The sequence below is a fragment of the Epinephelus fuscoguttatus genome, linkage group LG16 (assembly GCF_011397635.1).
Source record: "Epinephelus fuscoguttatus linkage group LG16, E.fuscoguttatus.final_Chr_v1".
NCBI classification, from domain to species: Eukaryota; Metazoa; Chordata; class Actinopteri; order Perciformes; family Serranidae; genus Epinephelus; species Epinephelus fuscoguttatus.
The window spans coordinates 277,522-303,413 of record NC_064767.1 but is presented as its reverse complement, the minus strand read 5'-3'; the positions used below and the strand labels follow the sequence as shown (position 1 = coordinate 303,413).

Sequence of the window (25,892 nt, the reverse complement as noted above, 5' to 3'; positions counted from 1 at the left end):
TGTCATGTCATATCACGTGATGTCATACATTCTCACCGTGTTACACCTCTCCAGCAGTGAGACGTCCGTGTCTTCTTCTTGGTTGTGTTTGAGATTCATTGTTGGAAATGAATGTTGGTTGGTGCCAGACTTTATTCACATGAGATCATATAAATATATCAGTACATTACTCTGAGCAGGCATGTAATCTATTACTTCTTATACCCTCCTGAGTGACTGTTTACTGTGACTATGGACACAAACTGGGATGAGTTATGTTTCATTGCTGAGACGACAGAGCATCCACATCATCACACAGACCGAGCTACTGCTAATTGGATAAGGTTCATACTGAATGAGCCTGATCAATAACCTGTTAACATGTCTGTGACTCAGAGGTTCACCACACTGCTGGGATTCACCCTGTCACTGTGTGTGTGTGTGTGTGTGTGTGTGTGTGTGTGTGTGTGTGAACACGTTAAAGATCAGTGGACACATAAAACACTCTGCATGGGTCAGACTAAATCTACGCTCCCGATAAACCATGGACCTAGTTAAACCATGTCAACATGTACCTGCTGCTGTAACTCTGGTTTAATTCTGGTTTATCTCTGGTGTGATCTAAAGCGTGTTGATGACCTCAGAGTTAGAAAGCAGTGAACTTGTCCTTTAAAGGACTAGGACGTGGCTCCTCCCCCAATGGGGCCCCCTGGGTGTGTCACTGCGTCATGGCTGCTGTCCTTGGCCCTCAGCTGACATCAGCAGAGATAATCTGTTCCTTTGAGCTGATTAACTCTGATTATCTGCTCAGCTGCTGTCAACCACCTGCACACGCCGTGACACACCAAGATGTCACCGTGAGACCCCGAGGAGACACCACGCACTGTAAAACACTGTAAAACACCAATGAAAAATATTACAAGATAACGTAGAACACTGTAAAATACTGTGAAACACTGCAAAACGTAGTGCTACAAAGTACTACAAAACACTGTACATAATACAAGACACTGTAAGACACTGTTAAACACCATGATGTCACTGTAAAAAAAAACCCTACACTAACAAACCACTGTGATATACTACGAAATACTGTAAAACACTTTGGAAACACTGTAAAACACTGTAAGATATTGTAAAATACTATGAAACACTGTAAAACACCAAGATGTCACTGTAAAACCCCGAGGAAACACCATACACTGTAAAACACCACTGAAACATATTACAAGATAACGTAGAACACTGTAAAATACTATAAAACACTGTAAATAATACAAGATATTCTGAAGCACTGTAAAACACTGTAAAATCTTTTAAAAACACTCACAGTGAAAACACTGCAAACCTGTTACACTGTACAAAACTTCAAACTGTGTAAGATACTGTAAAACACTGTAGAAACACCAGAACACTGTGATACAAAATTCTGTAGAACAATGTAAGATACTGTGAAAACACTGTAAATACCTCTACAGATATACATGTATACAACTGTATATACCTTTATTTATAAGTGTCTATATACCCCATTTACACCCTTGTGTATACCCCTGTGTAGAGACCTGTATATATCCCTTAGTATACATCTGTATGTACTGCTGTGTACACACCTATATACACCTGTATCTACCCATATATATCCCTCTGTATGCACCTGTATCTACCCATATATACCCCTCTGTATGCACCTGTATCTACCCATATATATCCCTCTGTATGCACCTGTATCTACCCATATATACCCCTCTGTATGCACCTGTATCTACCCATATATATCCCTCTGTATGCACCTGTATCTACCCATATATACCCCTCTGTATGCACCTGTATCTACCCATATATATCCCTCTGTATGCACCTGTATCTACCCATATATATATATACCCCTCTGTATGCACCTGTATCTACCCATATATATCCCTCTGTATGCACCTGTATCTACCCATATATATACCCCTCTGTATGCACCTGTATCTACCCATATATACCCCCTGTATGCACCTGTATCTACCCATATATATCCCTCTGTATGCACCTGTATCTACCCATATATACCCCCTGTATGCACCTGTATCTACCCATATATATCCCTCTGTATGCACCTGTATCTACCCATATATATCCCTCTGTATGCACCTGTATCTACCCATATATACCCCTCTGTATGTACCTGTATCTACCCATATATATCCCTCTGTATGCACCTGTATCTACCCATATATACCCCCTGTATGCACCTGTATCTACCCATATATACCCCTCTGTATGCACCTGTATCTACCCATATATATCCCTCTGTATGCACCTGTATCTACCCATATATACCCCTCTGTATGCACCTGTATCTACCCATATATATACCCCCTGTATGCACCTGTATCTACCCATATATACCCCCTGTATGCACCTGTATCTACCCATATATATACCCCCTGTATGCACCTGTATCTACCCATATATATCCCTCTGTATGCACCTGTATCTACCCATATATACCCCTCTGTATGCACCTGTATCTACCCATATATATACCCCTCTGTATGCACCTGTATCTACCCATATATATACCCCCTGTATGCACCTGTATCTACCCATATATATCCCTCTGTATGCACCTGTATCTACCCATATATATACCCTCTGTATGCACCTGTATCTACCCATATATATACCCCCTGTATGCACCTGTATCTACCCATATATACACCCTCTGTATGCACCTGTATCTACCCATATATACCCCTCTGTATGCACCTGTATCTACCCATATATACCCCTCTGTATGCACCTGTATCTACCCATATATACCCCTCTGTATGCACCTGTATCTACCCATATATATCCCTCTGTATGCACCTGTATCTACCCATATATATCCCTCTGTATGCACCTGTATCTACCCATATATACCCCCTGTATGCACCTGTATCTACCCATATATACCCCCTGTATGCACCTGTATCTACCCATATATACCCCTCTGTATGCACCTGTATCTACCCATATATATACCCCTCTGTATGCACCTGTATCTACCCATATATATACACCCCTCTGTATGCACCTGTATCTACCCATATATATCCCTCTGTATGCACCTGTATCTACCCATATATACCCCCTTTGTATGCACCTGTATCTACCCATATATACCCCCTCTGTATGCACCTGTATCTACCCATATATATACCTCTCTGTAGGCACCTGTATCGACCCATATATACCCCCTGTATGCACCTGTATCGACCCATATATACCCCTCTGTATGCACCTGTATCGACCCATATATACCCCTCTGTATGCACCTGTATCTACCCATATATACCCCCTGTATGCACCTGTATCAACCCATATATATCCCTCTGTATGCACCTGTATCAACCCATATATATCCCTCTGTATGCACCTGTATCTACCCATATATACCCCCTGTATGCACCTGTATCAACCCATATATATCCCTCTGTATGCACCTGTATCAACCCATATATATCCCTCTGTATGCACCTGTATCGACCCATATATACCCCTCTGTATGCACCTGTATCAACCCATATATACCCCCTGTATGCACCTGTATCGACCCATATATACCCCTCTGTATGCACCTGTATCAACCCATATATACCCCCTGTATGCACCTGTATCGACCCATATATACCCCCTCTGTATATAACCTCTGCATTAAGTTGTGTCTACATGTGAAAGGCAAGTTGGTTGGTGATGAAAGACGAGTCGGACACTTTGGCGTCAGTCACAATCTCTTTATAGGTTTTATCGTACACGGCGGAGCGACTACAAGCTCCGCCCAACCCACAACAACTGCCTTAAACGTCACAACTCTCCAGATCACAGAGAAACAAACAGAGACATACAAACATCACAACGTGTAACTGGAACTGAATTAAACTCTACGGCTGACCTGACGTTACCTTCCTGTTTGAGTCTGACCCGGCGTCACTCTGACAGAGAACCAGACGGCCATTATTCACACCCTGAGCTCTGTCTGACAGGCTCCAATCATCACCTGCTTCAGGTTAGCCAAGCAACGTTAGCTATTGAAGATGTGATCTTTCACAGAGCACAATTCATCCTTAAAAAACACAGTGTGTGAAGGTAGAAGATATGTCGCACGTAAAAACTTAGAAAGCTGCGTACAAGTCATATTAAAGTTATATACACCTGTATATACGTCTGTATATACCTGCCTCTATATATACATATACCACTGTATATACCTGTGTACACCTCTGTACATACTTGTGTTCACACCTGTTCATACAGAGGTATATACTTGTATATACTGAGGTATAAACAAAGGTATGCAATATAAACTGAAGTATATACAAAGGAATATATATGTATATAGAGGTTTATACAGCAGTATATACTTGTATATACAAAGGAATATACATGTGTATATAGAGTTATATACAGAGGTATACTCCTGAAATGCAAAGAGGAATATAGATATGTATACAGAGATCTATATCTATATCTATATCTATATATATCTATATATATATATATATATATATATATATACAGAAGTATAAACAAAGGTATATACTTCTATACCTCTGTATAGATATATGCCTCTGCTTATATCTCTGGATGCAGGTATATACTTCTTTACCTGTATTGTACCTCTGTATATAGGTATATACAGAGGTACAATACAGCTGTATACACCTTTGTATATACAGCAGTATATACTTGTATATACAAAGGTGTATACAGAAGCATACAGAGGTACATACATAAGTACATACTTCTGTATATAACTGTGTATCTACAGAAGTATATATCCCTCGATACAGGTATATACAGAAGAAACCCTGTTTACACAGAAGCATATGGTCACAGTGGGACTATTGCAGTAACACTCTGTGACCTGTGGTGGCAGCACTGAGTGACCCTACTTCTAATGGATATTTTGGCCGTCTGTTTCCATGTCAACCGACAGTGTCAGCAGTGCGATGGTGACGACCAGAGCCCGATCCATACGTGATGACTGACATATAAACATCAGGACCAGCTAATAATGATGTGTTCACTGACGTCTGTCTTTCACATCAACAAACCAGATTTCAAGCTGGAGCTGGTGTGTATCAGTCGGGCTCCTACGTCTCAGACCTGATGGTGTCTGACAGGAGGGGGGGATTTAATATTGTAATTTAATATTGTAATATTTGTTTATAATTTCAAACCCAGACCCAGATGATTTATTTACAGCAGCAGGTTTCTGTCCCTCCTGTTTAAAAATAAACTCTGTTCAACATATTTACACATGGAAAATATATCCACATTCACAGTGTGTGTGTGTGTGTGTGTGTGTGTGTGAAGAGGCAGACGGAGGCTCCACTGCGCCTCCTCCACCTGGTGGCCTCCAGCAGCCAGCCTTCACTCTCACACTCCGGGTTCTCTGGGTCCTCCATCGTCTCAAGAGCTGTGGTCAGGTACTTTAACCCGGCCATGTCCGCCGACTGACACACACACACACACACACACACACACACACACACACACACACACACAGAAACATACCATTAGTACAGTCTGTAGACAGCTCTGCTCTTACAGTTAGGGCTGGCTCTTATAGTTAGGACTGGCTCTTATAGTAAGGACTTGTTCTTATAGTTAGGAATGGCTCTTACTAATAGGGCTGGCTCTTATAGTTAGGACTGTCTCTTATAGTTAGGAATGGCTCTTACAGTTAGGGCTGACTCTTATAGTTAGGGCTAACTCTTATAGTAAGGACTGGCTCTTATAGTTAGGAATGGCTCTTACTAATAGGACTGGCTCTTATAGTTAGGACTGTCTCTTATAGTAAGGACTGGCTCTTATAGTTAGGAATGGCTCTTACAGTTAGGGCTAACTCTTATAGTAAGGACTGGCTTGGCTCTTATAGTTAGGAATGGCTCTTACAGTTAGGGCTAACTCTTATAGTAAGGACTGGCTTGGCTCTTATAGTTAGGAATGGCTCTTACTAATAGGGCTGGCTCTTATAGTTAGGACTGTCTCTTATAGTAAGGACTGGCTCTTATAGTTAGGGCTGACTCTTATAGTTAGGGCTAACTCTTATAGTAAGGACTGGCTCTTATAGTTAGGGCTGACTCTTATAGTTAGGACTGTCTCTTATAGTTAGGACTGTCTCTTATAGTAAGGACTGGCTCTTATAGTTAGGAATGGCTCTTACTAATAGGGCTGGCTCTTATAGTTAGGACTGTCTCTTATAGTTAGGAATGGCTCTTACAGTTAGGGCTGACTCTTATAGTTAGGGCTAACTCTTATAGTAAGGACTGGCTCTTATAGTTAGGAATGGCTCTTACTAATAGGACTGGCTCTTATAGTTAGGACTGTCTCTTATAGTAAGGACTGGCTCTTATAGTTAGGAATGGCTCTTACAGTTAGGGCTAACTCTTATAGTAAGGACTGGCTTGGCTCTTATAGTTAGGAATGGCTCTTACAGTTAGGCATAACTCTTATAGTAAGGACTGGCTTGGCTCTTATAGTTAGGAATGGCTCTTACTAATAGGGCTGGCTCTTATAGTTAGGACTGTCTCTTATAGTAAGGACTGGCTCTTATAGTTAGGGCTGACTCTTATAGTTAGGGCTAACTCTTATAGTAAGGACTGGCTCTTATAGTTAGGGCTGACTCTTATAGTTAGGACTGTCTCTTATAGTTAGGACTGTCTCTTATAGTAAGGACTGGCTCTTATAGTTAGGAATGGCTCTTACAGTTAGGGCTAACTCTTATAGTAAGGACTGGCTCTTATAGTTAGGGCTGACTCTTATAGTTAGGACTGTCTCTTATAGTTAGGACTGTCTCTTATAGTAAGGACTGGCTCTTATAGTTAGGAATGGCTCTTACAGTTAGGGCTAACTCTTATAGTAAGGACTGGCTTGGCTCTTATAGTTAGGAATGGCTCTTACAGTTAGGGCTAACTCTTATAGTAAGGACTGGCTTGGCTCTTATAGTTAGGAATGGCTCTTACTAATAGGGCTGGCTCTTATAGTTAGGACTGTCTCTTATAGTAAGGACTGGCTCTTATAGTTAGGAATGGCTCTTACAGTTAGGGCTGACTCTTATAGTTAGGGCTAACTCTTATAGTAAGGACTGGCTCTTATAGTTAGAAATGGCTCTTACTAATAGGACTGGCTCTTATAGGTAGGACTGTCTCTGATAGTAAGGACTGGCTCTTATAGTTAGGAATGGCTCTTATAGTTAGGACTGATTCCTACAGTTAGGTCTGGTTCTTACAGTTAGGACTGACCCTTATAGTTAGGGCTAACTCTTATAGTAAGGACTGGCTCTTATAGTTAGGAATGGCTCTTACTAATAGCGCTGGCTCTTATAGTTAGGACTGGCTCTTATAGTTAGGAATGGCTCTTATAGTTAGGGCTGACTCTTACAGTTAGGTCTGGCTCTTACAGTTAGGGCTGACTCTTATAGTTAGGGCTAACTCTTATGGTTAGGGCTGGCTCTTATAGTTAGGAATGGCTCTTATAGTTAGGGCTGACTCTTAGAGTGAGGACTGGCTCTTATAGTTAGGGCTGACTCTTAGAGTTAGGACTGGTTCTTATAGTTCGGGCTGACTCTTAGAGTTAGGACTGGTTCTTATAGTTAGGACTAGTTCTTATAGTTAGGGCTGACTCTTAGAGTCAGGACTGGTTCTTATAGTTCGGGCTGACTCTTAGAGTTAGGACTGGCTCTTATAGTTAGGACTGGTTCTTATAGTTAGGGCTGACTCTCAGAGTTAGGACTGGCTCTTATAGTTAGGAATAGTTCTTATAGTTCGGGCTGACTCTTATAGTTAGGGCTGACTCTCAGAGTTAGGAATGGCTCTTATAGTTAGGACTGGGTCTTATAGTTAGGACTCGCTCTTACAGTTAGGTCTGACTCTTATAGTTAGGACTGGCTCTTATAGTTAGGGCTGACTCTTATAGTAAGGACTGGCTCTTACAGTTAGGGCTGGCTCTTATAGTTAGGGCTGGCTCTTATAGTTAGGACTAATTCTTATAGTTAGGACTGGCTCTTATAGTTAGGGCTGACTGTTATAGTTAGGGCTGACTACTATAAGAGTCAGCCCTAACTATAACAGTCAGCCCGAACTATAACACTGGCTCTTATAGTTAGGGCTGACTCTTATAGTAAGAGCTGACTCTTATAGTTAGGGCTGACTCTTAGAGTTAGGACCAGCTATTATAGTTAGGGCTGACTCTTGTAGTAAAGGATGGCTCTTATAGTCAGGACTGTCTCTTATAGCAAGGAGTATCTCTGATAGTTAGGACTGACTCTTATAGTTAGGGCTGACTCTTGTAGTAAGGGATGGCTCTTATAGTCAGGACTGTCTCTTATAGCAAGGGGTATCTCTGATAGTTAGGACTGACTCTTATAGTTAGGGTTGGCTCTTATATTTAGGGCTGGCTCAGGCTTGCCTTGGACCAACCCCTAGTCAGGCTGTTAAAGACCTTGTCTGCCAGGGGACCTTGTATGATACACAGAGCCCCTTCTCTCATTTTCTCTCTGAGAATCTGAAATGTCTGTTCTTGTTTATTTGCTAACTGTGCTTCGTGTCACTGACTCGGCTTCATTTCACTTACTCAGCTTCATGTCACTAACTCGGCTTCTTCTCCAGAGCCATTGTGCTCCACTGTCTTGCAAGTTCCCTCGATTCAAGGCTACGCCTGGATCAAGTGTTGTGCTCCAAAGTTAGGCTACATTTTGGCAAGGGGAAAAACCACAGGGCCATTTACACAGAGGACCTTTGACCTCTGACCTCCAGATATCTGAACAAAAATGGGTTCTTTAGGTCCCCACAAGTTTCCCCTTTACAGACATGTTCCCTTTATGTCAGTCCCTACAGTCTGAGGAACAAACTATGCAGTTTTTTTCTACGCACAGATTTTTGCTAACAGATGTTTACATTAGAAAGGAACACAGGACTAGTCGACCGTTGACCGACTGAGACCCTGTGTCCTCATTTGAGGACATTATATTCTGGGTTTGCTGCACATTACACTTCATCCTGCTTCCCTCAGACCTGTTGTCCTCGATCGTGGACACTTTTGTGCCATCTACTGGCAGTGACAAGGCCTCTGATTGGTCACAGAGAATCAACCTGACCTGAGAGCAGCAGAGTGATTGAGTTCAGGATGTTGTTCTTAAATCCGCCTGTCGTGACACTTCAGGTCAAACTTGTTGTTTTGACCCATATAACCAATCGCTTTTCACTCTCAGTAACTGTCCCTCATCCTGAGCTTCCCAGAATGCAACCTGCTGCTGCTGGAGGCAGATTAACCCCCCCAGAATAGTTCCTGATCCTCGGTGAGCCTGACCACCACTCAGCGGCTTAATACGCCGACACTGTGGCACCTGAGCACCTCTGCTTCCTCCTCTCATGACTCCACATCTGATGGATACTGAATCTCAGTGCGACGCTTCGTCTGAACGCTTCAGTGTTCATTAGAAAACATTGTCTGACACAAGGAACATGAAACTAAATGTTCCAGACAGATTTCAGTGCGCAATCAGACACAGTTTGATGAGAGATCTTAAAATCAGCCTTTTTAAAAATGGTGTCTGGTGTGAGCGATGATCAGCCCGTTGTTGTCTGTCACGAAGCCGTTGCTCGTTCAGCGCTAATGCTAATCAGTGGCTAATCAATTACAGAGTTAACCCGGAGCATTTAAGGTGGCTTTGGTTAATTTCCTGCAGGTGTGCTGTGATTATCAGATTAAGAAGAGCAGTTATCCTGTGTTCACCTCCAGGAGAAAGTCCTCACTTTTCTTTTATCTCACAACAGAAACAGAAACCTTTTCTTCACTTCCTGCTGTTTGTACTCAAAGTGCTGCTCCCTTCACCAGCCCCACCCCCTGGGCCTCCTGTCCAATCAGATACTTTCACAACATTATTATGGCCTTGACATCAGAGGTCAAGAAACAGAAACCAAAGATTCTGATAAAGGCCCAGAGGTGGCAGCATTGACAGCCGGAGTCAGGCCAAGTTATTTGGCCTGATTCTGAGCCATCATTCATCCCAAGCTTCAGCCGAGTTGGGCAGCCAGATGCGGCCTGAGTTATCTCCTACAGCATGCCGAGTTCATGCCGATGCTGGGCCAGGTCATTCAGACCACCTGGGGATCATTGGTGAATTTGAGTTCATCAAAGAATAAAAATCTCTCAGAGCAGAAGAATAAAAAACAAACTCACAGTCATGTCAGCGCTCATCAGACACTCTTCTCATTGGCTGGTTAATTAAAGATCACTGACCAATCAGGTTAGAGCTCAGACTGACTGGTGGCGCTGAAGTTCCTCTAAATGCTGAATTACCTCTTTGTGGTCTTTAGTGTCTGTTTGTAGTTGTTTATTGTCTGTTTGTAGTTTAGATAGATAGATAGATATACTTTATTTAATCCCCAGGGGGGAAATTTAAAATGTCCTCAGCAGCAGGGGCAATAATGACAAAAAAAAAAAAAGACAGATCACAAGAACACAGCACACATACTGACACAAGAAAAATCCTAAAAGTACATAAGATCACAAGGTGTGAATAAAGGGTATAAAAAGGTGTATAAAAAACAGTACAATAGTTTACTGTATCCGTGATGTTGTTTAGCATATCTCTGTAGTTGTCCAGCATTTTCTTGTAGTTGTTTAGCATCTGTTTGAAGTTATGCATATCTTGTAGTTGTTTAGTGTATCTTTGTAGTTGTTTTGCGTGTCCTTATGGTTGTCAAGCATCTCTTTGTAGTTGTTCAGCGCCTGTTTGTAGTTTAATGTATCTTTGTTGTTGTTTAGCGTATCTTTGTGGATGTTTAGCACATTGTTATGTCTTTGTAGTTGTTTAAATGGACCTGCATTTGTCTGCGCCTTTCTAGTCATCTAGTGACCACTCAAAGCGCTTTTTACACTACGAGTCATGTTCACTCATTCACACGCACATTCATACACTGGTGGCCGAGGCTACCATAAAAAGTGCCACCTGCTACTCAGTATTAACACACTCACACACCGATGGAACAGCCATCGGGAGCAATTTGGGGTTCAGTATCTTGCTCAAGGATACCTCGACATGCAGCCGGGAGGAGTCTGGGATCAAATTGCTGATCTTTCGATTGGTGAACGACCCGCTCTACCTCTGAGCCAAAGCCGCCCCCTAGCGTCTGTTTGTAGTTTAATGTGTCTTTGTTGTTGTTTAGTGAATCTTTGCAGTTGTTTAAGGCCTCTTTGTAGTTGCCTTGCATCTCGTTGTAGTTGCGTCTGTAGTTGTTTAGCATCCATTTAAAGATTTGCCTACGTTTGCAGGTTTTTTTTTTAGCATATCTTTGTAGTTGCTTAGCGCATCTTTGTTGTTAAGCGTGTCTTTGTATTTTCGAGCATCCTGGTAGTCGTTTAGCATCTGTTTGTAGTTTAATCTATCTTTCTAGTTGTTTAATGTATCTCTGTTGTTGTGTTGTGTGTCTTTGTAGTTGTTTTGGGTTTGTTTGAAGATTTGCATATCTTTGTAGTTTTTTTAGCACATCTTAGTGGTTGTTTAGTGTCTCTTTGTAGTTGTTAAGTGTGTCTTTGTTCTTTCAAGCATTCTGGTAGTTGTTTAGCGGCTGTTTGTAGTTTAATGTGTCTCTGTAGTTATTAGTATCTCTTTGTAGATGTTAAACCAAGTCCTATCAGCTTTCACCCTGTGTGGGTGTGAACCTTTGCAGAGTCGTAGGGGTCATAGACCAGTAGCCAGTCATTTAGAAGCTTCTTGGATGAGAGGCGAAACGTCTTCAAGAAACACGTCCAAGTCCAGTTGCCTACAATATAGCACTTACGATTACAACAATTTGTTTCCAGTCTTTGTGCTAAGCTAAGCTAACCAGCTGCTGCTCCATATTCAGCATATAGACATGAGAGTCTTATCTGAGGATCTGAAGATGATTTCACCAAACATTGAACTGTTCCTTTAAGCCACAGTGTGGCCCAGGCTGGATGCTGATTGGCTTTAGTGGGTTGAGGGCGGAGCCTTACCTCCAGGAAGATGGTGGCGATGATGAGCACGCCGATGCTGGTCATCATGCTGCTGAAGTAGGCGAAGAGGGCTTCGCGGCAGCCTCGGGTCCAGATGTTAAGCTCCTCGATGCGATGATCGTAGTCATAGTGGGCGGAGTTATTGGTCAGGTGGTGCTGGATGCAGGGCCGAGGGGAGCCAGGGTTACAGCAGCTGAACGGGACACTGTCCATCAGGTACTTCCCCTCCACATTACTGAGGACACGACTGCAGGACAGAGACAGTCAGTTAATCTTAAGTACAGAGAGGTCAGAGGTCAGAGGTCAGACACACTGTCCAGCTGGATGGCACAGTCATGGGTGTAGGGATGGATCACTGAGTGGGTCTACCAGGACACCCTGAATCCCCTGAACCCTGCTGAATCCACCTGAACCCTGGACCAGAGCCTCTGTTTGAAGTTACTGCTCACATTTGTTTTTTGGACGTTAATCAACTGCAAAATGAGCAGGAAGAGACACTTTGAGGTCATGTTGAGTCTCTTTGCTATAGTTTGATTAGAAATGTGAACAGTGAGTCAGACAGAGGCTCCGTTTCAAGGTTTTCATAAGCTTTTACTAATTTTGGTGACCTCTTGACCTTTACTTTGGCGCCACTATCAGGAGAAAACAGTTCACTTGTTCAAAGTCAGTCTCAGTTCATTTCAGTCTAATCATCATCATTACCTTATACCTTATGTTACCTTCCTAATATTTGTGCACTGGTTAATGTTTGTTTCCTCAGACAGTTTGTATATTTTAAGTCCAGAGATAATATTACAGATTTGAATTCATCAGACTGTGTCAGACTGACAGGTTTTTATTTTACACACGATGTTTCTTATTTACAGAGAAGCTTCATTTAAGCTTTAAGACCACGACCTGAGAGTTAACTGTTACCGACAGAAACCAGCGTTAGCTTAGCTCCAGTTTTCAGATGACAAGCCACAAAACTAGAATGTAGTGGTTCTGAAGAAAACTAATGACAGCTCCCGACAGTCACAGCCCTCAGGACCTGAACCATGTGCTGTCTAGGGTTACAACAGTATGAGATTTTCATGGTATGATAACGTCCCAGAAAATATCACACAGTTATTATTATTATCATCATTATTATCATTCTTCTTCTTATTATTATAATCATTATTATTTACTATCAGTCAGACTGATCCTTGAAGACACAGAAGGATGACTGTTGGTGTTATTTCTATAACTGAAACCTGAAACGTGTTTTCCTCTTAAAAAATAACTCTGATAATAAAAGCAAGATTTAACCACTGGCTATGGTTTATTTTTTGTATCATAGATTATTAAATGTACACAGAATGATAACTGTTTCAATATCACGGTATCCTTAAAGCCAGTACACCGCTGTAACTGTCGTGCTGTCACAACTTAAATCATCAAAATTATAAAACTCAAAGCTAAAATCTCTGTAGAGCTACATTAGCATAAATGACGGTGTAATGCTGACATGAACAAACTGACACAGTTGGATCATTTGAAGACGACGTTACAGACTGATGACATTGAGAACACCTCAGAGGGCTGATGGGATGTTTCACTTTTCTCTTTTTGTGACGTCATAAAAAACGAAGCATCAGTCAAACTGATGATGTTTTGATATCTAAGAAAATTCAGAGCAGATATAGCGTAAGTGTGTTGTCAGAAGGTGGCGCTGACCAACCTTTATCACCTCAGTGACCTGTGAGTTCACCTCGTAGTTCATCTGAGCTTTTTCTAATTGCAGTCTGATCTGTGACAACAGGTCGGAGTGTATCAGTATGAATATCATCAGACCCGCCCACTGATGATGCAGTCGGATGATGCGGTCGGATGATGCGGTCTGATGATGCGGTCGGATGATGCGGTCGGATGATGCGGTCGGATGATGCAGTCGGATGATGCGGTCGGATGATGCAGTCGGATGATGCAGTCTGATGATGCGGTCTGATGATGTAGTCGGATGATGCGGTCGGATGATGCAGTCTGATGATGCGGTCTGATGATGCGGTCTGATGATGCGGTCAATGTTACCATCCACACCACCCTCACACACTCAGAGTGCAACGACACATCTATGACAGCACTTTTTATCAACTACAACTCAACATTCAACATGAATTCTCTGAACGCTCCTCACCCTACAAACCAACACCATCCTTCTGTACCTGAGCTGAACTTCCTGTCAGACCGACCTCAGGTACATCTGGGTATAAGAGGTATAACCACAGGGATCCCTCAGAGTGGCGTGCTGAGCCTCCTGCTGTTCACACTCCTCACTGTGTGACCTCAGACCAACAGCAGATTTATTAAACTCTACAGTCAGCTGATCAGTGGAGGGGCAGGGACTTCCTACAGAAGATGTCAACGTCAGGAAAATAATTTCTCCCTGAATGCAGAACAACGAGGTGATTACTGATCCTCAGAGGAGAAATGGGCTGCACACGCCACATTGCTGAGTTTCACCTGGTCTCAGATCATCAGGAAAACTCTGCAGCAACTGATGAATGCCAGCTGAGATCCTCAGCAGCTGTTACAGACACACAGCAGAGTGTTGTCACCAGTTCAACTACAGTCAGCAGAGGAAGTCCTCCCGATCAGGACAGGAAGTCCCTCCAGGGTCTGATAAAATCTGTACAGTTCATCTCAGGAGCAGCGTCCCATCAAGAAAGTAATCAATTAACTAAACTCCATAACTGCCTTAAAGACATAAAAACTTGGATGAGCACCAATTTCCTGATGTTAAATTCAGACAAAACTGAAGTTATTGTTCTTGGCCCCAAACAACTCAGAGACTCTTTATCTGATGACATAGTTTCTCTAGATGGCATTGCTCTGGCCTCTAGCACTACCGTAAGAAACCTCGGAGTAACATTTGATCAAGATTTGTCTTTTAATTCTCATTTAAAACCTCATGGACTGCATTTTTTCATCTGCGTAATATTGCGAAAATTAGGCCTATCCTGACCCGAAAAGATGCAGAAAAATTGGTCCACGCTTTTGTTACCTCAAGGCTGGATTACTGTAACTCTCTGTTATCAGGTAGCTCTAGTAAGTCCTTAAAAACTCTCCAGCTAATTCAGAATGCAGCAGCACGTGTACTAACAGGAACTAAGAAACGAGATCATATCTCTCCTGTTTTAGCTTCTCTGCACTGGCTCCCTGTAAAATCCAGAATTGAATTTAAAATCCTTCTGTTAACTTATAAAGCTCTAAATGGTCAAGCTCCGTCATATCTTAGAGAGCTCATAGTGCCATATTATCCCACCAGAACTCTGCGCTCTGAGAACGCAGGGTTACTCGTGGTCCCTAAAGTCTCCAAAAGTAGATCAGGAGCCAGAGCCTTCAGCTATCAGGCTCCTCTCCTGTGGAATCATCTTCCTGTTACGGTCCGGGAGGCAGACACCGTCTCCACATTTAAGACTAGACTTAAGACTTTCCTCTTTGATAAAGCTTATAGTTAGGGCTGGCTCAGGCTTGCCCTGTACCAGCCCTTAGTTAGGCTGACTTAGGCCTAGTCTGCCGGAGGACCCCCCTATAATACACCGGGCCCCTTCTCTCCTTCTCTCTCTCTCTCTCTCTCTCGTATCCTATTACTGCATCTTGCTAACCCGGCCATTCTGGATGTCACTAACTCGGCTTCTTCTCCGGAGCCTTTGTGCTCCACTGTCTCTCAGATTAACTCATATCACAGCGGTGCCTGGACAGCGTGACGTGTGTGGTTGTGCTGCTGCCGTGGTCCTGCCAGATGCCTCCTGCTGCTGCTGCTGCCATCATTAGTCATTAGTCATACTTCTACTGTTATTATACACATATGACTATTGTCACACATGTATACTGCCAGGTATTAATACATACTTTCAACATATTGTACCACAGTAGCCAGAACTATAACTATAATATTATTACTTTCAATAATGTTGTTGTAAGCTACTGTCATTACCTGCATCTCTCTCTCTCTCTCTCTCTCTCTCTCTCTCTCTCTCTCTGTCTCATTGTGTCATGTGGATTACTGTTAATTTATCATGCTGATCTGTTCTGTACGACATCTATTGCACGTCTGTCCGTCCTGGAAGAGGGATCCCTCCTCAGTTGCTCTTCCTGAGGTTTCTACCGTTTTTTCCCCGTTAAAGGGTTTTTTGGGGAGTTTTTCCTGATCAGCTGTGAGGGTCATAAGGACAGAGGGATGTCGTATGCTGTAAAGCCCTGTGAGGCAAATTGTGATTTGTGATATTGGGCTTTATAAATAAAATTGATTGATTAATTGATTGATCTGTTCAGGACCTTTATTACAATGAGGACGTCAGGATTTTCCATGACATCATGGAGGACAGAACACACCCCCGACCACAGTCTCTGCTGCCGTCAGGCCAACGGTACAGGACGGCGACATCAGGGACAATGACACAGATCGACAGCCCAACCACCACCATTAAAACCACCACCATCATCATCATCACCATTACCACCACCATCATCATCATCATCATCACCATCATCACCATCATCACCACCATCATCATCATCATCATCACCATCATCACCACCACCATCATCATCATCATCATCACCACCACCATCATCACCATCATCATCACCACCACCGTCATCATCATCACCATCATCACCACCATCATCATCACCACCATCATCATCATCATCATCATCACCACCACCACCACCACCACCATCATCATCATCATCATCATCATCATCACCACCACCATCATCACCACCATCATCATCATCACCACCATCATCATCATCATCATCACCACCATCATCATCATCACCATCATCATCATCACCATCATCATCATCATCACCACCATCCTCATCATCATCATCACCACCATCATCATCATCACCATCCTCATCATCACCATCCTCATCATCACCACCATCATCATCATCATCATCACCACCATCATCATCATCATCATCATCACCACCACCATCATCATCATCATCATCATCACCACCACCACCACCATCATCATCACCATCATCACCACCATCATCATCATCACCACCATCATCATCATCATCATCATCTTCACCACCACCTAACACACACCTGACCGACAGCTTCACCATCTGACTGCTGAACATCAGCATCAAACACTCAACAATCATTCATTCATTTTTCTTAAAACTGAACCTTAATTTTAATGTGATTTTTTGTGTGAAGAGAGAAATTAACATTTTCATTGTACGATATAAAACCGCTGAGTTTTTACTGAACGTGACGATAAACTTCTGAAATCTTAAAAAAAACAAAAACAAGAAAAACAAACATTTGGATAAAAAACATCAGTCAACGTCACGTCATAGTGTTTTGATGAAAATATAACAAGTCGTAGTTTGACTTCAACAGATCTGGCACAAGACTCCTTGCACTGTCACTGACACCATCACCTTCCCTTAGGCCTGATGGCTGATGGGTAAAATTGGATGATGATAAATAATCAGAGAGACAGTGACATCTGTTAACACACAAACATGCAAACACACATCTACAACTACACACCTGCACACATACATCTGTCTTACTGATCACTCCCTGTCAGAAAACTGTTGGTTGTTTCTCAGCAGCTGTCGTGGCAAGCGAATCGAGCGCTCCCTGAGCAGACAGGTGTGGTTTAACCTTGTCATGTCAGCGGCAGCGAGCTGGAAATCAGATCCTGACAGATTATAGACTTAAAGCGAAGAGGCAGGTACATCGACCTCCTGCACGGGAACTTTTACCTCCTTAATTCCCTCAGTTATCCTCCACTGACCCTGATACCCAGCGCTCCCTGTCAGCCCGCTCAGCTCACCACAGGTCGGACACCTGAACCAGGCAGCGTCCACAGGAAGCTCAAAGTTGAACCTGAGTTCAGAGAAAATGAACTTCAGAGGAAGTGAGAAATAAAACACCCCGATCAGAGGTCGGCTTGATGAGACCCTGAGGGAAACAATCAGTAACAGGACAAGGTTCATAAATCAGAGTGAGGAGACAAAGACGTGAGACCCGCAGACGGACGTCTGTTTCACAGCTGCAACGAACTCTTTGACTGATTATTCTTTGGTCGTTTAATTAATTGTTCGGTTGATAAAACATCAGTCGACAAACTGATGATCAGACTGTCTGAACTGGGACCGATCGATGTGTTGTTAGGTGGGCGCGTTAAACAGTGGGTGCGTTATTTGGTCAGTGTACTCACTCTTTGACCTGATCGTTGCTCATGTCCAGGTAGCGGTTGCTGATCCACTGAACCTCGAACCAGTCCCTGAAGTTGTTGTTTCCGCAGCAGCGAAACTCGATCTGCGTCATGTCCAGTGTCCTCTTCATGAAGCAACGTCCCGGCGTGTCAGTGTCCTTGTAGAACTTGATGCTGTTCTTGAGACCCTCGGCCAGCGTCAGGTACACGGCGAACTGCATGAGGAAGCACAACAGCGCCGTCAGCAGCAGCAGCGCGTTGAAGCCACAGCACAGCAGCAGGTACGATTTCAGCATCGGCTTCCACTTGGCGAACTTGATGGGGTCCAGAGAGTCGTGGCACACCTTTCCTCCGAAGGCGTTGACCCCGCAGGCCAGCAGGCCCACCAGGATCAGCAGGTTCGGCACTAAGTGGCTCTCGTTGTTGTCCATCATCTCGCTTCTCTTCCGCAGCTCGATCTTGAAGAAGATGCCCAGGCTGAAGATGAGGATGCCCACAATGACAGAGAGCCAGTAGATCATCCACAGACCCTGAGCCAGCTTCACCCGCTTTTGCAGGTTGAACTTCACTGGCATGAACGGCATCTTTCCGTCTCAGTGTGACTGCAGCCAAAATCACCAAACGTCAGGTACCAAGAGGAAAAGAGTTTGTTTGAAGAGTGACTCAAGAACCCGTCAGAGTTTCAGAGTTTTAATCCGTCACAGAAAGACTTGCTCAGAAAGCCTGCTTTCAGACCCATAATGCCGAGCTGCAGGTCAGGACAGTCCATAGTGCTGGGGGCGCAGATCAAACCTAATATTCACATCCAGCCGTCAGACGTGTGGTGGTCTCTTGGTTTCCTGCAGAGAGAAAGTGTGAGTGTGAGCGGGCAACAGCTCGTCATCCTGACCCTGTGATCGGCTCTGATCTCATTACAGCAGATCAGCTGCGCCTTTAATCCGCCGACTTAACGATAATTGGTTTGATGTTAAGCAGCAGCAGCTTCCTCCTCACAGAGCGCAACACTTCAGCAGCTCACCTATTCCCCCTCGCTGCAAGTTATCCTCACACACAGGAAGTCATCATCCATCCACTCAGCAAACAGAAGACCAGAAACTTCCTGTGACAGACGCGGCGCTGTTGGGGCAGTGAAGGCTGTTACCATGGAAACATACCAGCCAATCACATCACAACAAGTTTGAGATGATGATCAGTCTGAGGTCACTGTGGTGGATTGTTCCCTCTGGACTGGGAGAAAGTTTCTGAATTAACAGAAGAAGTTCAAGTATCTCGTGGTCTTGTTCACAGTGAGGGTAGAATGGCGCATGAGATGGATCGGCAGTTTGGTGCGGCGTCTGCAGTGATGATGGCACTGTGCTGAACCGTCGTGGTTCAGAGGGAGCTGACCCAGAAGGCAAAGTTTTCCATAGTGACTGAAAGAATGAGGTCACAGATACAAGCGTCTGAAATGAGTTTCCTCTGTAGGGTGTCTGGGCTCAGCCTTAGAGATAGGGGGAGGAGTCAGACATCTGGAGGGAGCTCGGAGTAGAGCCGCTGCTCCTTCATGTTGAGGTGGTTCAACATCTGATCAGGATCCTCCTGGTCCAGCTGGTAGGAGGCCCCGGGGCAGACCCAGAACACACTGGAGGGATTATAGATCTCATCTGGTCTGGGAACACCTCGGGGTCCTCCAGGAGGAGCTGGAGAGAGGAGCTGAGGAGAGTAAAGAACATGTACTTCATTATGCATTACCTACAGTATGTTGTACCTGAAGTATACAGTACCTGTAGTACCTGCTGTATGTACTTCCTCCTACTCTGTGGCAGTAGCAGGCACCCCTCAAACTTTCTTGCAAAATTTTCTAGTTTATATTATAGTGGCGTATTGATTATGAATCATGATCATGATGATCAATGATTATCAATCTGACGCTGATTTTGTTTCATCACTGTAGCCAGTATCTCACTATCACTGTCCTCGTTCAGATTTTGAGAAGCTACAAATTATATTCAGCCACAAAATAAGTCTGAAAAGCTGCAAATCAGAACGAAGCACAGAGAGTAGTTGACTAGAGATGATACGCCGTCTCATGGCGGTCACTTCCTGTCAACGTTACAGCTCAGAAGCGCAGAGAGTTGTTGACTAGAGATGATACGCCGTCTCATGGCGGTCACTTCCTGTCAACGTTACAGATCAGAAGCGCAGAGAGTCGTTGACCAGAGATGATACGCCGTCTCATGGCGGTCACTTCCTGTCAGCGTTACAGATCAGAAGCGCAGAGAGTCGTTGACCAGAGATGATACGCCGTCTCATGGCGGTCACTTCCTGTCAGCGTTACAGATCAGAAGCGCAGAGAGTCGTTGACTAGAGATGATACGCCGTCTCATGGCGGTCACTTCCTGTCAGCGTTACAGATCAGAAGCGCAGAGAGTCGTTGACCAGAGATGATAAGCCGTCTCATGGCGGTCACTTCCTGTCAACGTTACAGATCAGAAGCGCAGAGAGTCGTCGACTAGAGATGATACGCCGTCTCATGGCGGTCACTTCCTGTCAACGTTACAGATCAGAAGCGCAGAGAGTCGTCGACTAGAGATGATACGCCGTCTCATGGCGGTCACTTCCTGTCAGCGTTACAGATCAGAAGCGCAGAGAGTCGTCGACTAGAGATGATACGCCGTCTCATGGCGGTCACTTCCTGTCAGCGTTACAGATCAGAAGCGCAGAGAGTCGTCGACTAGAGATGATACGCCGTCTCGTGGCGGTCACTTCCTGTCAACGTTACAGATCAGAAGCACAGAGAGTCGTCGACTAGAGATGATACGCCATCTCATGGCGGTCACTTCCTGTCAACGTTACAGATCAGAAGCACAGAGAGTCGTCGACTAGAGATGATACGCCGTCTCATGGCGGTCACTTCCTGTCAACGTTACAGATCAGAAGCGCAGAGAGTCGTCGACTAGAGATGATACGCCGTCTCATGGTGGTCACTTCCTGTCGACATGCAGCTCTGACAGCAGCTTCCTTTTTTTACTTGTCATTTAATCTCCAGTCTGATCTGGACTGTAGAGAAACAGTCCGAACACTGACTCCATGAACGCAGCTGTCACATGGTGTCCTGATGAAACACGTCATCAGAAATCAGAGTGTAACATCATTAATAGAGCAAACACAAGCAGGAAGTGCTTTAAAAGTTTTTATTGGTTTTGTAGTTCATATACAATATCATACATGTACGGTTTATACAAGAATTCACATATTAACACAGCGGCAATCACGATGGCGGCGACATGCTGCCGACACGTTCGTTTGTTTATACCCCAAAAAAAAGAAAAAAGAAAGAAAGAAAATCAGATTCAGATAAACTAATAAATAAATAAATAAATGAAGGAGATGTTTCTGTTCGCTGCTTGATTCTGGACAAATTCATAAAAAACAACTCATCCTAACAAGGAAGTGACATCACACACTGCTCCTCCAGAACAAACCCACCAACCACAAAGCCCTGTAAATAAAAACAATAAAACAACAAAACTAAAACATGACGTGACGTCTCTTCCTCGTCGATGCGCAGCTGATATGTTTTTACACCGATCACTACTCCCACTGTGATGTCATTGATGCGATCAAAATCATCTGTCAAACATCTTTCGCCACGGAAACCAACTGAGGACCAAAAGAGTCTCTGAACACTACACTACCCATCAGCCTTGGCTGCAGCTCTGTGATTGGCTGGTTGTTGGTGACATACACCCCAGTTTTTCCCATCATGTAACAGGATCACCTGTCAGTGACGACAGCAGGGGGGCTGGGCTTCACCTTGGTTCAACTTCCTGTCAAAAAAGAAAAGGAAAGAAAAAACTGAAAATCTCCAAAACCTAAACTGAAGAAAATCTGAAAACATCTTCCTGTGTGTGAGCAGAGGGGGCGGAGTCTGTCTCACTGCCTCTATCTGACTGGTGGAGTGAAACATGGACAGGGTCAAAGGTCAAAGGTCAGGAGCTGAAAAAATCCCTGAAAGCTGATTGGAGCTCAGCACTGGGCTGCAGGAAGCTGATTGGTCGAGAGGAAGGATCTTTATTGAAAAAAGGGGCAGGGCAAAAAAGGAGCGAGCCAATCGAACATCACAGGTGCTGCCAGTCGATGGCGACCAGCGTCTGATTGGCCTCCTGAGCATGACCGATGACCTCAGCGACGCCGTGCTGACGCCACAGACGCTCGATCTTCCTGTAACGCTCCAGACACAGGTGGAGGGGGTTCCCCCGCCTGCAGGAACACAAATACACAAACAAATAAACAAACAGACACACAGATGGTCCAGGTGACAGGTGGGGTGTGTGTGGGCGGGGCTTACTTAAGGCCCTGGTCGGTCTCTCCGTAGTCGTCCAGGTACGGCGGAGGATAAAAGCAGCCCTTAGTTTTACCTGCCATAAACAACACCTGACTCTCTCTGACCCTGCTCACAAACAAACAAACACAAACAGAAAGTGACGGGTCAGAGGATGGCCCACAGTCTCAGTGTTGTCATAGGTACGATTAGGTGTGTGTTACCTGAGGAAGAGGCCGAGGCCTGCTCCACAGGTGAAGGTGTGGGCAGTGCAGGCTCCGACGTCCTCGCCCTCCACCTCCGTCTGACAGCAGTAACTCTGAGAACACAACATGGAGCCGCACACCAGACACAGGGTGGGGGCCTGAGACTTATCTCCACCTGACCGGGGACACCTGCACAGGCGACAACAGGTGACATCATCATGTAAACATATACACACACACACACAGATACATATATGTACTAGTGCTGCACGATTTGATAAAAATGTGCGATTGTGATTTGAGTGGACAATATCGTGATTTGCGATTGTGATTCCAGTGTAATAAATAAATCGTGAGTCTTGTTGCGTGACTCAGTGTTTCCCTACATTATATCAGGGAGCACTGACCTGACAGAGTTACTGTTATGGACAGACAGTGTGTCAGTGACCATCAACAGACTGAGCACAGTCAAACACACTGTACACACAGCGGAGCGAGCCTGTGTTGCGTTCAGGCGTTGTCACGTAAATGACAAATTCCAGCACCATAGCACACCACAGCAGCATGTCAAGTGGGCCGTAGTCTTTATATACAGACTCTACATTCATTGAATGTAGAGTGATGTGGATGTTGTTTTATGAGGCTCTGGTGTCTTTCAGTTGTCTCTTCGTCTTTAACGTTACACGGCTCGTCTTTCTCTCACATGCACTCTTCCTACTTCTCTCTGTGCTGTCTCAAGTGCTGATATAGATTGGTCGTGTTGCCGCGGGACGTGGCGACTTTAACTTTTAAACTTTTACACAGCACGTCTTTCTGTTCAGCGTCGCTGTACCTGAATCCAAAGTATCGCCATGTAATAGACGTTGCGTTTTTTTTCGCCACCAACTCAGCCTGTTCATGGTTGAGCTCATGCTGTTCTTCAGCGTCTGTGTTGGTCACTGCTGCACGCCGGCTGCACACAGCAGGATAGCTTGTGGGCGTGATGTCAACAAACTCCACACACTACAGGAGAGGCAGTGACGTTCACAGGCACACACATTAACATTTATTTACATTAAATCACAAACCACAGCCTTTGGTGCGGTTATGTCATCGCACAGCCTGACATCATGATTGCGATTACATTCATCGTGCAGCACTAATATATACATATGTATATCTGTGTGTGTGTACAGGTGTGTACTGACGTGAAGCTGGACGCCTGGTTTATCAGGACGCTGTAGTCCTCTGGCAGGTCGATCAGTCGGTTGGACTCTCTGGGGAACCTGACGATGACTCCGCCCCCCTGCAGCGTCTGTCTCACACCTGGATGACAGCACCACCTGTAACACACACACACAGAGCACAGGTGAGGAGTTAGAGTCACCTCAAACAGTCACACCTGATTGTGATTGTGTCACTTCCTGTCTGATAACATGTCAAAATAAAAGCCCCATAAACCTGCTTTGATTAGTTGTTATCTGATGGCACCATGAGATGATGACATAATGCTCTGACACATAACGATCAGCAGAGGTCAGATCTGATGTCATATTTACAGGAACACCTGAAGGCGAGGGTTCCTGATTGATCTTCACCACTTCCTGTATGTGTGTGTGTGTGTGTGTGTGTGTGTGTGTGTGTCTTACCTGTGTATGAGCGGCTCCAGCAGAGTCTGTGTGTGTGTGTGTGTGTGTGTGTGTGTGTGTGTGTGTGTGTCTTACCTGTGTATGAGCGGCTCCAGCAGAGTGTGTGTGTGTGTGTGTGTGTGTGTCTTACCTGTGTATGAGCGGCTCCAGCAGAGTGTGTGTGTGTGTGTGTGTGTGTGTGTGTGTGTGTGTGTGTCTTACCTGTGTATGAGCGGCTCCAGCAGTGTGTGTTGACTGTGGTAAAGCTGCAGCAGGTTGGAGGGCAGACTGAGGTAGCTGAGCAGTGCCTCCCACTGACCAGGACCTGTAACTACACACACACACACACACACACACACACACACACACACACACACACACACACACACAGGTCATATAGAGTGATGATGTCAGACTGAGTCCCTGTACTTCCTGTTCATGGACAGTGAACAGTGACATCATGAAACCATCAGCTTCTCTGACTCCGCCCCCTGCAGTTGTTTTGTCCTGTTGTTGTTTTGTCTTGTTGTTTGTGTGTAGCAGTTACCCAGCAGGTCAGCAGGGGGCGCTGTAGAGTTCAAGTAGTGGAAGAAGAGGGCGGCGGCTCGGAGGAACGGCAGGACGCCAGATTTAACACAACGAACCAGCTGCCAGCCTGATGTCACCTCAGGTAACACACTGACAACACACACACACACGCACATATAGTAATCAGATTACTGCGTGATAAACAAACACATCAATAATAATAAATAATAAAATATGTTCCTGAATTTCCTGATTTCACTTGTTTTAACATATAAATATTAATGTTTATTAATTTACTGATGTGTTTATATTTGTTTACATGTTTACCTGCCCAGGTGTGTCCTCAGTGTGTCATACAGATGACAGGTGAGCTCCTCCTCTGATCCCCCACTGTCCTGATCCATACAGACCTCCTCTGGAGACACACACACAGGTGAGAAAGACAGACAGGTGAGGCACAGACAGACAGACAGACAGACAGACAGACAGACAGACAGGTGAGACACAGGCAGACAGGTGAGGGAAACAAAGGTGAGACACAGACAGACAGACAGACAGACAGACAGGTGAGACACAGGCAGACAGACAGACAGACAGACAGACAGACAGGTGAGACACAGGCAGACAGGTGAGACACAGACAGGTGAGGGACCGAAAGACAGGTGACAGGCAGACAGGTGAGAAACCCAAAAAGTACCTGCAGTGTGTGTGTGTGTGTGTGTGTGTGTGTGTGTGTGTGTGTCACCTGTGGTGGAGGTGAGCAGGATCTGAACCAGGTGAGCCACAGTGACTAGGTGAAGCAGGTGGAGGTGGGCGGAGTCTACCACTCTCTGTCCTGATTGGTCCAGACTGTTAACTGAGTTGTACGACAACACACTGTAAACCTGCAGGGATACGAGGACACCCAGAGTTAATTAGACTCATACTGAGAGTTAACTGGACTCATACTAGGAGTTAACTGGACTCATACTGAGAGTTAACTGGACTCATACTAGGAGTTAACTGGGCTCATACTGAGAGTTAACTGGAC

The 25,892-nt window shown here is 44.5% G+C and overlaps 2 protein-coding genes across 2 annotated transcripts in view; both read right to left on the bottom strand.

Moving 5' to 3' along the window:
* Nucleotides 1-4,906: 4,906 nt before the first annotated feature.
* On the bottom strand, nucleotides 4,907-20,878 carry prph2b (peripherin 2b (retinal degeneration, slow)). Its single transcript, XM_049600969.1, has 4 exons — nucleotides 18,222-20,878; nucleotides 11,998-12,244; nucleotides 5,337-5,468; nucleotides 4,907-4,996 (listed from the first exon to the last, which is right to left on the bottom strand). The coding sequence occupies exons 1-4, from the start codon at nucleotides 18,800-18,802 to the stop codon at nucleotides 4,907-4,909; spliced, it is 1,050 nt and encodes a 349-aa protein (XP_049456926.1). The 5' UTR covers nucleotides 18,803-20,878.
* A 498-nt stretch (nucleotides 20,879-21,376) lies between these two features.
* Nucleotides 21,377-25,892, bottom strand: part of ubr2 (ubiquitin protein ligase E3 component n-recognin 2) — an 81,412-nt gene continuing 76,896 nt past the window's right edge. The window contains exons 40-47 of the mRNA XM_049600968.1: nucleotides 25,608-25,746; nucleotides 25,190-25,277; nucleotides 24,882-25,012; nucleotides 24,557-24,665; nucleotides 23,915-24,049; nucleotides 22,746-22,916; nucleotides 22,549-22,650; nucleotides 21,377-22,460 (exon numbers count right to left, since the gene is read on the bottom strand). Of these exons, the coding sequence (XP_049456925.1) occupies nucleotides 22,319-22,460; nucleotides 22,549-22,650; nucleotides 22,746-22,916; nucleotides 23,915-24,049; nucleotides 24,557-24,665; nucleotides 24,882-25,012; nucleotides 25,190-25,277; nucleotides 25,608-25,746 (1,017 nt within the window). The 3' untranslated portion in view covers nucleotides 21,377-22,318. The remainder of the gene's footprint in view (nucleotides 22,461-22,548; nucleotides 22,651-22,745; nucleotides 22,917-23,914; nucleotides 24,050-24,556; nucleotides 24,666-24,881; nucleotides 25,013-25,189; nucleotides 25,278-25,607; nucleotides 25,747-25,892) is intronic.